Here is a 10,892-nt window from a genome sequence, read left to right as displayed (position 1 = left end):
ATTGTAACTAACACTTGAGTATCTAGAAAAAAATTGTGCAAAAGTTCCTGAATCTCTACATTCGAAAATACGCGTTTCTATTTCATAAGAGGGGCGCGTGTGCATAGATATTATATGCGCGTGTTCGTGGTTCTTTCGGGTGGGTTTGTCTTTTGTGCCCATAAGCTTAGGACCGTCTATTCACTTTACAAACCGAGCAGCTGCCTGTTTGAAAGGGGAGGTTACTTCAGTGGGCAGGACTCGATCTAACTAGCCCTGCTTCCCCTTCAAGAGGACAACGAACTCGGAGAAGTTTCGGGGGTGGAGGGCCCGCTGGATCTGTCCGACGACGCAGCCTCGCTGCTTTCCTTGGTAGAGTTGCGGAAAGCCGCGGCGGCAATGGGATGGGAACCAGCCAATCCTTCCTTTTCCCTCTTCTTCTGTTTCATCCTCCGATTCTGGAACCAGATTTTTACCTGAGTCTCGTTCAACTCCAAAGTAGCAGCGATTTCCACTCGCCTTGCTCGAGTGAGATACTTGCTGAAGTGAAACTCTTTCTCCAGCTCCGTCAGTTGTTTGGTGGTGAAATTGGTCCGGATCGTGCTGGCATGGACGGCTAATCCATAGTCAGACACTTTCGCTGCTGGGATGGGCCAGAAACGTAGAAGGAAACAATCAAATCATTGGTTAGAATTATTTCCAAAATAAACCAGCAATTAGATGATATTAATCTCTGGTATAAACCTAGATAAAAGCAGGTGTGTGCCTCACAAAAGTCCAGCCCTTTGAAGATGTTGAGTGGCGCCTTTTACTTTACCTTAGTAATTCCTGGCCGGTAACCTTTAGATGTATTGAATTGTACTTTCAAGCTAGCATGGAAATTGTGATACAACACAAGTTGGAGGGCATCAACTTGAAAAGGTGCCTCTATATATTCTGGGCATAGTTTGAGCCTTTCAGAAATGGGGGCTTAGCTTTCATTGGCAATCCATTCACTCCCCATTAAGATTTTTCAGTTCCTAATTCTAGGTTTAGAAAAGATTCTGCTCTGATCTTTATGTTACATATTGTGCTCTGATCTGATCTTTATATTTATTCAAGAATTCCTGCAGGGTTTAGGCACAAAAGATTATTTGTATTCTAGATCAGTCAGTCCTCTGTCAATCTGATTTGGAATAAGTAGGGAAATAACCTGATCCAGGAAAACATTGGAAAACTACGTTTTAAAAAATCTCAGATAAGGCTGATAAAACATTCATCCCCTTCAGCCCAAAACACTAGTCTTTTTAACCCCCTGGGAAAAGACACTCTGAAATGTTTAGCCTTAAAAGAAACTTCTGCCTCTGTTTAAAAAAAATTCTCCTAAATCCTGGTCCAATATCTTATCTATGATTGGATTTCTACATAGCAACAAGCCATGTAACAAGTCTTTGAAAACCCACAGTTCACATAAGCCATTACAATATCAATACAAAATAAATTGCACTTTGACTTATGTGTGAACTCACCTTTAATATCATGGCTACCTCACTCAAACTGTTTCAACATATTCTGTACAGACCAGGGTCTTTTTTAACTTCAATCCCTATTTCTGAATTGAGGGACATTAGTTCTGTTCCTGATTTGTTTCCCCTGGAGCTGGTGAAAGTTGGGTAAGTTGAAAAATAATAATCTTGACCAACTCTAGGCAGGACTAAGGTCTAAAATAAACCCAATTCGTTTGGGGTGGGGGGGGGTCACTGTTTAATATATGGCTTTTGAAGGATTCAAAAAGCAACCCAAATTATAAAGGCAATTGCATAAAAATTAATCTCAACCAACTCCTACTAGAGGATCCTATTCAAATAATAATCACCTAGTAAAATCTTAATTGGGTTGGTTTTCCATGAACATTCTTCTGCATGTATGTTCATCTGTTTCATGGGAATGCTTTTTTCTGGTTCTTAATCCCTGGTTAATAGTGGTAAAAAGAAGGTTTCCTTCATCAGGGCTGGGCCCATCTAGGGCAAGGATTCTGTTCTTGTGAATAAAAAGACAACTCTGATTTTCACTAGGAAATACAAGACAAACTAAATCTCCCCAGTGTCCACATCTCTTTGAATAACCATGGATCAAAATATGGAAGCAGAATCAAAGAAAAGAAAAGCTATGAGCTGTTGTGGCTCCTGTATGTTCAAAAAGTCTCCATTTCTCAAACTTTAAATCAAGATTAGACAAACATCTGCCTCCAGTTTTGTTTTGCTTTTTGGGGGGATGTGGATGGGGGGACTTCCACTGTTATAAGCCTGAGACAGAATTGGATTTTTTAAAATTGATTCAACAGCATTGGGAAATATTTTTTCTGCCTTACCTATCATATTACAAAATAAATAATACAATGGCACTAGCTGCCCCATCACAGCACCATAGTTTCTGGGACTCTTTCACCTATTTTTTTGTAAGTTCACATGTATCATTATACTTCCATTTTTCTCTTCCTACAGTTTGATCCAATTACTTCTGAAACTGTCAATTGCAGTCACCAAATGAGTGGCCTTCTATTTTTCCATTTGGCAATTCTGCAAATAGAGAGGTCTTTCCCATCTCAACTATTCTCAAACTGGCTTTGCTTCCTTCTTTCCTCCTCCTTTCCTTCCTTCCTACCACCCCTCCCTCCATCTTATGATTTGCCTTCTCAGACCAAGGTTAATGATGGAGTGACACTCCTGCTTTCCAGGAGCAGATTCTCTTTTCAACAGTAGCCATCTCAGAAGATGTCTCTGGAGTCTGTAGTGAGAGGTAGATGAAGGAATCTTGAGCCAGTGCAGAAGCCTCATTCCCACTTGCTTCCTCCCCCCACCCCATCCCCTTTTTAATAGGATCCTGGCAAGGCAGCAATATGAGCATACACTCATCTCTCTGGGTGTCCAGGTGTGTTAGAGATTTACCTGTTCTGGGAGGATTCCTTTTCACTTTCATCCAGTCGAAGGTCTGGCTGGTGGTAGCAGTGGCAGCAGCAGCAGCAGCAGCAGCAGCCATGGGACAAGGATGGGCCCGGCAAGCTCTCGGCTCTTTGTTCTCAGATAGAGATGGGGAAAGATTGCCCAAAGCCCCTTGCAAGTAGCCCCCCTGATCAGAACCATATTGGTGTGGTTGGAATTGGCCCGGGGTGGCTGCACAAAAAGCATCAGGTATACTTCCCACTAGATGGGAAGAGGAATGGGAGGAAGCTGCAGCCAAGCTGGCAGGATAGGCCGAGGTCTGAAAGTAAGCTCCATCCGTCTCTGGGGAGTCATGGTAGAACTGAGGGTTGGTGAAGCTGAGGTTGCAACCCGAGTTTGAGTATCCCCCTCCTCCTCCTTGGTGAGAGGGGCTGGTGAAGGAGATACCAAGGCTAGCTGGGCTGTGAGGAAGAGGAGGAGGATAGCTGGGGCCCTGTTGGTGGTGGGCATTGGACCCAGTAGCACCCACCCCTATCACCCCAAAGCGCCCATCTGACTGATAGCTGTCACAGGCTGGAGTGGTACCTGAGCAGGCTGGATAGGAAGTGGTTCCTTGGTCGAGGTGCTGGTACTCCTTGGGCGGGTAGGCGCTCATCCCACGGTTACAAATTGCATAGTCTAAAAAGAAGTTCATTCTAGGTATTGTTCCTTTGCCAATGATGGAAGAGGGTTGCCCTGTTTTATGGGGATTCCTTCTGCCCTACAACCTTTAGATAGTATGTCAAAGTTAACCAGGGGGAAAAAGGGAAGAGAGAGAGAGAGAGAGAGATGAAGAGAACCACCCTTCCCATCTATGGATCTCCTGGCTTAAACCCCCCCTCCTTCCTGAAGCTTCAGAATGGGGGATGGGAGAAGGTGGTGGTGGTGGGGTGGAAGGGGATCTAAACCACGTGGTAACCACGTGGTTCCCTTCAAGCCCAATGAGCAAATGCCTCCCAAAGTTTGTCAGATATCTGCCATCATCCATCAAGTCCTTGGCATTTGCATGACAAAGGGACTTCAATCAAACTTTTCCCCATCGATCTGATTAACAACATGGATACGTCAAAAGGTTTTTCCCTCAAAGACTTTGGAAGAGGGGTAGAAAAAGGAAGTGATAGAAAAGAGGTTTGGGGAGGAAGAAAAGAAGGGGAAAGTTAAAACTATTCAAAGTCTATTCTATGTGTTAGAAAAGACGGTGACAAAAATCATCAGAACTTTTCTCCTTCACTGAAACAAAAAGAGCTTTTGCCCCATTTCTGCTATAAGGGACTCACCTAACAGAGAAAGAAGTGTGTGTGAGAGAGAAAGAGAGTAAGGGGTATTGAAGACTTCTTTATGATAGAAAATGTTCCTTTTCCTCATTAAAAAATAATCACTGAAGAGATACTTAAACATTTATGGGGTTTGCTTAAAATGTCTTTTGCTTTCTCTTAAAAAAAAAATCCAAATAGCTTTGCTTTGCATATCGCCTTTGTGTCTAGAAGCAGAGTTCTTAAGAGCAATTTAATTCAATCAACATTCTAATGAGTTGCGAAATAAAGTTAGAAACACAATTGTGTTTTGTTGAAAGGGGAAAGGAGAGAAAGGCAAATGAAATTGAAATTCGATCTACCCTATCCATCTATTAGTTATTTATTTGCTCTGACTAGCCATCCATTTTCCATCTCTATCTCCTGATATCATTTGCAATCCCTTCTATTTTTTTATTCAATAAAAAGCTTGTAGACGCTGGACTTTGATTTGTCTGTTATCGGGAGGGAGGAATTTTAATTGTTGCAATCATTCTTCACACTTAAATAAAGACAAGCAAACAACTCCCAAAGGCCACTTTCAGAGCCACCATTTCTTAATCCTGTTTTGCACAAAAGGAAGAGCAAAGAATCCCTTCTTTTATTTTATGGCAAGTAAATAAAATAGGTGTTTTGAAATAGGTGCTTATTACTTTAGGAAGCAAAGGAAAACGAGCTGTTTTTGTTTTCCTTGAGCAGGCAGAAACTTCACCTTTTCATTTACCTTCCGGATAAATGTTGGTCAGAGTCAAATCCTCAGAGTTGCGAATCTGGCTCTTAAATGAACTTTTGGCTTACTTCAACCTCTGGTGCTTTCCCCCTGGGCTGTACAGCCAGTAAATATCCTGACAAGTAACAAATGACTGTAGGCGTCAGCCTGCAAGTTACTCTTGTCTTCCATGTGCTAACAAGTAAATAAATGTTGCTGCCTTGGCTTTCCATTATATTCAGCATCCCAGAGTGGTTGAGCTTCTTCCTCTTTGTCAATACACGTGGGCCAAAGGAGGAGATTCCCTTGGAAAAGAAAGTCCGTAATTACCCATTTATGAACTCTAGAAATGAAAGACGCTCATGTCTCAGAACTGAGAAAAGGGAAGAACGGGAGGACTAGGTAGTGGAAAGGCACTGGAATCCTCCAAAAGGCTATATAAACAGAGTGCCAATATTGAATATGTGATTGGAGGGAGCATCAGAACTCCCATTTATTTTTGTAGTTTCTTTCAGGAAGTGAAGGAAAGGGAGACCAACCTCTCAGAGAGATTTATCTTCATATAATATACTGTAGACAGAAGAGTCACAGAGGCTATTCTAATGATGTCTTTACACAATGAAATAAATGAAGGATTAATGGAAAGAAAATCAAGAAAAACATACCAAGTGAGAAAAATTTAAATTAAACCTGGGGAAGGATTAGAGTCTTTTACATTAAAAATAAAATAAAATACATTTTATGAGAGAAAATATTTGCACTAGAAAACATGTATACTAAATTTTGGGGGGGTCATTCCCTCATTAACATTGGATCACTTAACAAGAGTTAACTTCAGGTTTTGCAGTGTAGTCCGGTCTTTAAATCCTGACCAAATTAGGTTTTCTGCATTACAAATCACAGGCTTTTGGTTGGAAAAACTGTTTCCTCGTTTCTTTCTTCATTATTTCCTAATCAGGGATTACTAAAAGCTTCAGGTGCAAAGTGGCTCTTTAAAGCCAGTGAAAACCTTGGGAAGCTTGTGCTCCCAGACTGTGGATGCCATTGACGAGACCCTTGTCCAACACAAAAATTAGGAACAGTAACATCATGTGACTGCTACCAGGGGACTTCTCATGAGCATGTCCTCAGTGGGGAGACTTGCTATCAGGGATGAGGACCCTGTAATTGGCAGAATGGGAGGGTCCATGGAGAATAATTTTCTTTTTTCCTCTCCCGTCTCTTTGCAATATAAAACTAATGCCAAGTATCAATTTATCCTTCCCGCCCCACCCTGCACGCTACTCCTTTTAGAAAGCTGGCCTATTAAAAAGAGATGGCAAATTACTGTCATGGAGAAGAAGTTATAAATATATTTTTTTCGGTTTAAAGCCCAAATAAAAATCAGGGTCGTTTATCAAATTCAGTCAATGCTTTAGAAGTAGAAGGGATGGTGGGGAAGGAAGGTTTTAAAGGGTTATTTGAGTAAGGATTTAAGAAACTCCAGGGAAAAAAATCAAATAATTATTTTGAGTCCTGTTCCAGTTGGGGGAAAGCGGTTCTTTAAAGGTTGGGAGAAGGAAGCCAGGAAGGCTAATCATTAGGTAAGAAAATTCTTCCGGGGCTCTGGGTTCCATATTGAACCATAGCAAAAAAAGCAGGATAGGACTTGGAGGGGGGAAGGGAAATGCAAGAAAGAGGACGTTAATGAACAGCGCTTGGTTTAAATCAACATCCTGAGTGCAGTTTCCTGTTATAAAGAATATCTTAATTCTGACTCAACAGGAAAATGCCTCAGTTTTGCAGGGAACATAAGGTCCAGCTACAGCGTCCGTAGCCCGACGAACTAATTCTTCATCAATTTGCAGATTTTCCATTTGTTGGTTTCCTTTTCCTAAATCCTTCAATCTTCTCCACCAAAGGTTTGTCATCCAGCAAGGGATACTGGCAGTTGAGCATAGCTTAAGGAGAGGAAGGAAGGCATTCTCTTCCTGCTGCTATCATTTGGTTCACAGAATTATGAATATTAAAAATTATGCCACATAAACTAGCTTGCAACTAGTCCAGTTTAAAGTGCTAAATATAAAGCAGGAATGGGTGCCTCAAATATGTTGTAATTACAATTCTCCTTTCAGAAATATAATCCAGGAAAGACCATTCAGTGTCGCTTGATCTCTGGATCCAGAAAGTTTTATTCCCCCCACCCCCAAGTCGGAGCAACTGGCTGCTGAACCGCCAGGATTGCCTCCCTCTGGAGCTCAGTGGCCGCTCACCATCTGCTCCTGAATGGTGCTGATTTTCCCACCCTCCACCATCACCATCCTCTTATGCCTTGCAAAATATCTAGTGTCCCAAGAATCTTGGGAGGTGACTGCATGTTTGCAAGTGAACAAAAAGAAAAAGTCTGATTTCCTCTTAGGAAAAGTTTGTAACTGGTCCCTCATAAAGAGCTGTGGACACCTTCTAAAAGGTTTTATAACAACTTTTCAAAAAGGAAACGTGTCTGTAAAGGTTCGTTTTGAATGCAGGCAAGAACAGGCAGTTATGAATTTTATCTTAATTCAGATACTCTTGGGAGAAGAACACCCAAATTCCTTCTCACTAAATTTTCAGACTTTTTAAAAATTACAAAACTGTTAAATTAATTTTAAAACTACATTATGTAGTATTAATTATGTGTACCTTCAAAAACCAATACAATATTGGTAGTTATGAATGGTAGAGCATCAATGAAGAGAATATATGTTTAAGTATTAGTATGATCATTTGAATAATTTTCTAATTATTAACCATTTTAGAAGGGTTTGTGGAAGCTGTATTTCAAAATATCTGGACAGTCTCAAATGTTGGTATGGTATCAAATGACAGTGCTTTACATCTGTGTGGATTTCAACATTAAGTCTTCTTGTCAATAACCATGCTTGTTGAAAAATACAGAACTTAAAGGATCAGGTTGAGATGTTCCTATTTGGGAAGAATACACTACCAGGAAGAGCAGTAAGAACTAACTAAAGAGATAACTAAAGTAGTCAAGCCAAGGAAGATGAAGATATTCTTGATCTCTCTCCTCCTTTATGAGGAAACTTACTATTTTCTCATTTAATATGTGTAGAGTCTGACATGTCCATGCCCCAATTAGGGTTTTTATAAATACACATCCTTTATCTCATGCACAGCCCATAGCTGAGGCAGCTTAAAGTAACCTTTTGCAATTCTTGTTTTAAAGGGGTGCTTTCCCTATTCTTCAACACAAGTTTTATAATCTGTCAAGGTTCACTGATTGTGTGGTTTATGATGCAGTCAATGGTTGGACACTTCAGGCTGCTGCTGCTACATGCTCCTTCCATCTGGTTGCTGGACTTGGGCACTTGGGATTCCATGGCACTTGGGTTCACAAACTGGGCTCTTAAGGCTCTCAGCGTTATTCTTAATGTCCCTAGGCTTTGATCAAGCAAAGCAAGTAGTAATTAATAGAATGAAGGACGTGGAGTTCCAAGAAGAACTACATAGGTTGCCTCTCCATAGTAGGGACAGAATCAAACAGGGTGTGTGGGAATCGGCAAGATATCTAAATGACCTGATCTTCCCAAAACAAAGAATAGCTTTCTTCAGAGCCAGATTTAACATTCTTCCTTCAGCACTCCTCCAGGGCAGGTATAAGAGAACACCTATAGCAGAACGGGTTTGTATATGTGGTAAAGGAGAAGTGGAAGATAATTCACATGTTCTATTACACTGCGAACTCTTGTAGGTCTGCACATATTCTCCCCTTATTAGAGAGATTGCCAGGAAGGGCAGACAATTTTTATCTAGGCTTTCTCCTCCAGGACACTAACCTGGTTACCATGTATGCAGTGGCAAAGTTCTGTGCTGCTGCAATGTCCATAAGAAAAAAATTGGCTACAGAAGTATAGTTGTCATCTTGTACCAATAATCTGGACATATCTCTAACAATCTTTAGACCATTGTATTTACTACTATACTTAACAGCACTGCACCCTGGTAAACCAGGGAGTGACCCAAACAATCTGAGAACATGTATGTTATTTTCCACTTTTAATGTCAATACTTTTTAATTATATCTTAATGTCAGTACTTTTTAACATACTGTAAAAACTAATGTGTATTGCTGGTCTTTGACTGTATTAAAGATTTACTTACTTACTTACTTACCGTGACACTTGGGATTCAGGAAAGACTGGGCATCTGGCTTCCATAGAAACCTCTGCATGCATAATGCCTGACAGACATTCTCCAAAGATACTATCAGCTGTTATGTGAATCCTTATGTACATAGTTTTAGTGGTTTTTTTCAAAGAGCCCACCACTCTGTTTTTAAACATGGGCTTTTAAAAAAACACTAGACCTGTGTTTAAAAATATTATTAGTGATCTCTTGAGAGAGTGCTACCTCTTTGTGCTCAGAAGATAAATTTAAATTAGGAAATGGAATATGGGTTCTGCCAGCTATATGTTGCTACTTTTGTCACCAGTGAGTGTATTAAAGGTATTCTGTTGCTCCTACCACAAGGAACTTCACATTTTAACTGCATTAATAAGTTTGGGGAAGGCAACAACAATAGAGTATTGTTCAACTGTTTGGAATCCCCACCATATATCTGACATCAGTACAATTGAGCAGATTCAGAAGTATTTCACAAGAAAAGTCTTGCACTCTTCCATACATAATAGAATTCATTATGCTACTAGTCTCGAAATTCTCAGTTAGAACTGGGTCGCTTGCGGTCAGACCTAGGTATTGCATACAAAATTATACGTAGTAATATTTTATCTGTAAATGCCTTTTTTTATTTTAATCATAATAATACGCCAGCTAACAACCATTTTAAACTTAATGTAAATTATTCTAAATTTGACTATAAAATATGATTTCTGTAACAGAGTTGTTGAAGTCTGGAATGCTCTACCTGATTCAGTTGTTTCAGCTACAAATTTTCACAGTTTCAGTCACAAATTGACTTCTGTGGACCTTACATCATACTTAAGTGGTTAGTAGAGGGGGAGTGAATAAGTACACTAATTCACCTAGTGCCTATGGTCCCTGTCACTGTATTTTTATTCTTTTATTCTTGTTCTAGTTTTTGTTTGACAAATTCTAATAATAAATAAATAAATAATAAATAAATAAATAAATAATTTTTTCTTAGTCCTATGTCATTTTTACACTGCCAGCTTTAGTTAGTCACTGCCAGCACTACAATTCCCTTTTGATATTAGTCTTTGTTGATCACCCCCTTCTTTTTCAGTCCACACCCTCCACTGCACCTCTTATCTTCCAGATAGACTGTTTTTTGAATACCAGTTTAGTGCAATTTCAGAAGACTGCTAAACTCATGTTCAGAAATTGTCTAATAGTAAAGTCATAGGCATAGAAAAGTCAACTCAGTTTCCTCCTTGGTGCCCCTCTTCAATGCCTATGATCCTTCAGCCATGTTATTTTTTTGGGACACAAGGTTCCTGCTTTTTTCAAAAACACTTACATTTACTCACTTATCCTTGCCCACTACACTTTATGGACAGCAAATGGTAGCTGTTTTTCTATTAGCAATGACAACCAGCCAGAGGGAAAATTCAAGCAGGGAGGAATAACCAGTTCTGCATTAAAACAATAAGGAGAGTATTACCACTTGACAGACTTTTTGTAGAGATAGAACAAAGAACAGCAATGAATTGTTCTTTTGGTCGTATATTTTTATCAACCCTTATACTGATACACTTTTCTGCCAGATCATGGACTAGATGCAAGCCTGTCAATCTGGTGGCTGAATGCGTCACACACAGGCCATGCCCACCACAAAGGCAAAAAACATCACGATACTTCACATGATGTGATCAAGTTTGACACCTATGGACTAGAGGAAAGCATCTAAATGGCCCATTATCCAAAATTCTCCACTAAGATCTATACACTTGCAAATAACAAAATATAACTTTTTTTTCATTTCTAATATGC

At 39.9% G+C, this 10,892-nt stretch overlaps 1 protein-coding gene across 1 annotated transcript; it reads right to left on the bottom strand.

Annotated features, from left to right (window-relative positions):
* Positions 1-266: 266 nt before the first annotated feature.
* On the bottom strand, positions 267-3,594 carry HOXB1 (homeobox B1; the record flags this gene model as incomplete). The annotated part of the gene is made up of 2 exons (XM_081933231.1): positions 267-619; positions 2,907-3,594. 2 exons carry the CDS (start codon positions 3,592-3,594, stop codon positions 267-269), a joined length of 1,041 nt encoding a protein of 346 aa, XP_081789357.1.
* Between the last annotated feature and the right edge of the window lie 7,298 nt (positions 3,595-10,892).

This window comes from Natrix helvetica (assembly GCF_964273705.1).
Source record: "Natrix helvetica genome assembly, chromosome: Z".
NCBI lineage: Eukaryota > Metazoa > Chordata > Lepidosauria > Squamata > Natricidae > Natrix > Natrix helvetica.
Note: the sequence above shows the minus strand (reverse complement) of the source record. Positions and strands in the feature narration are given on the sequence as shown.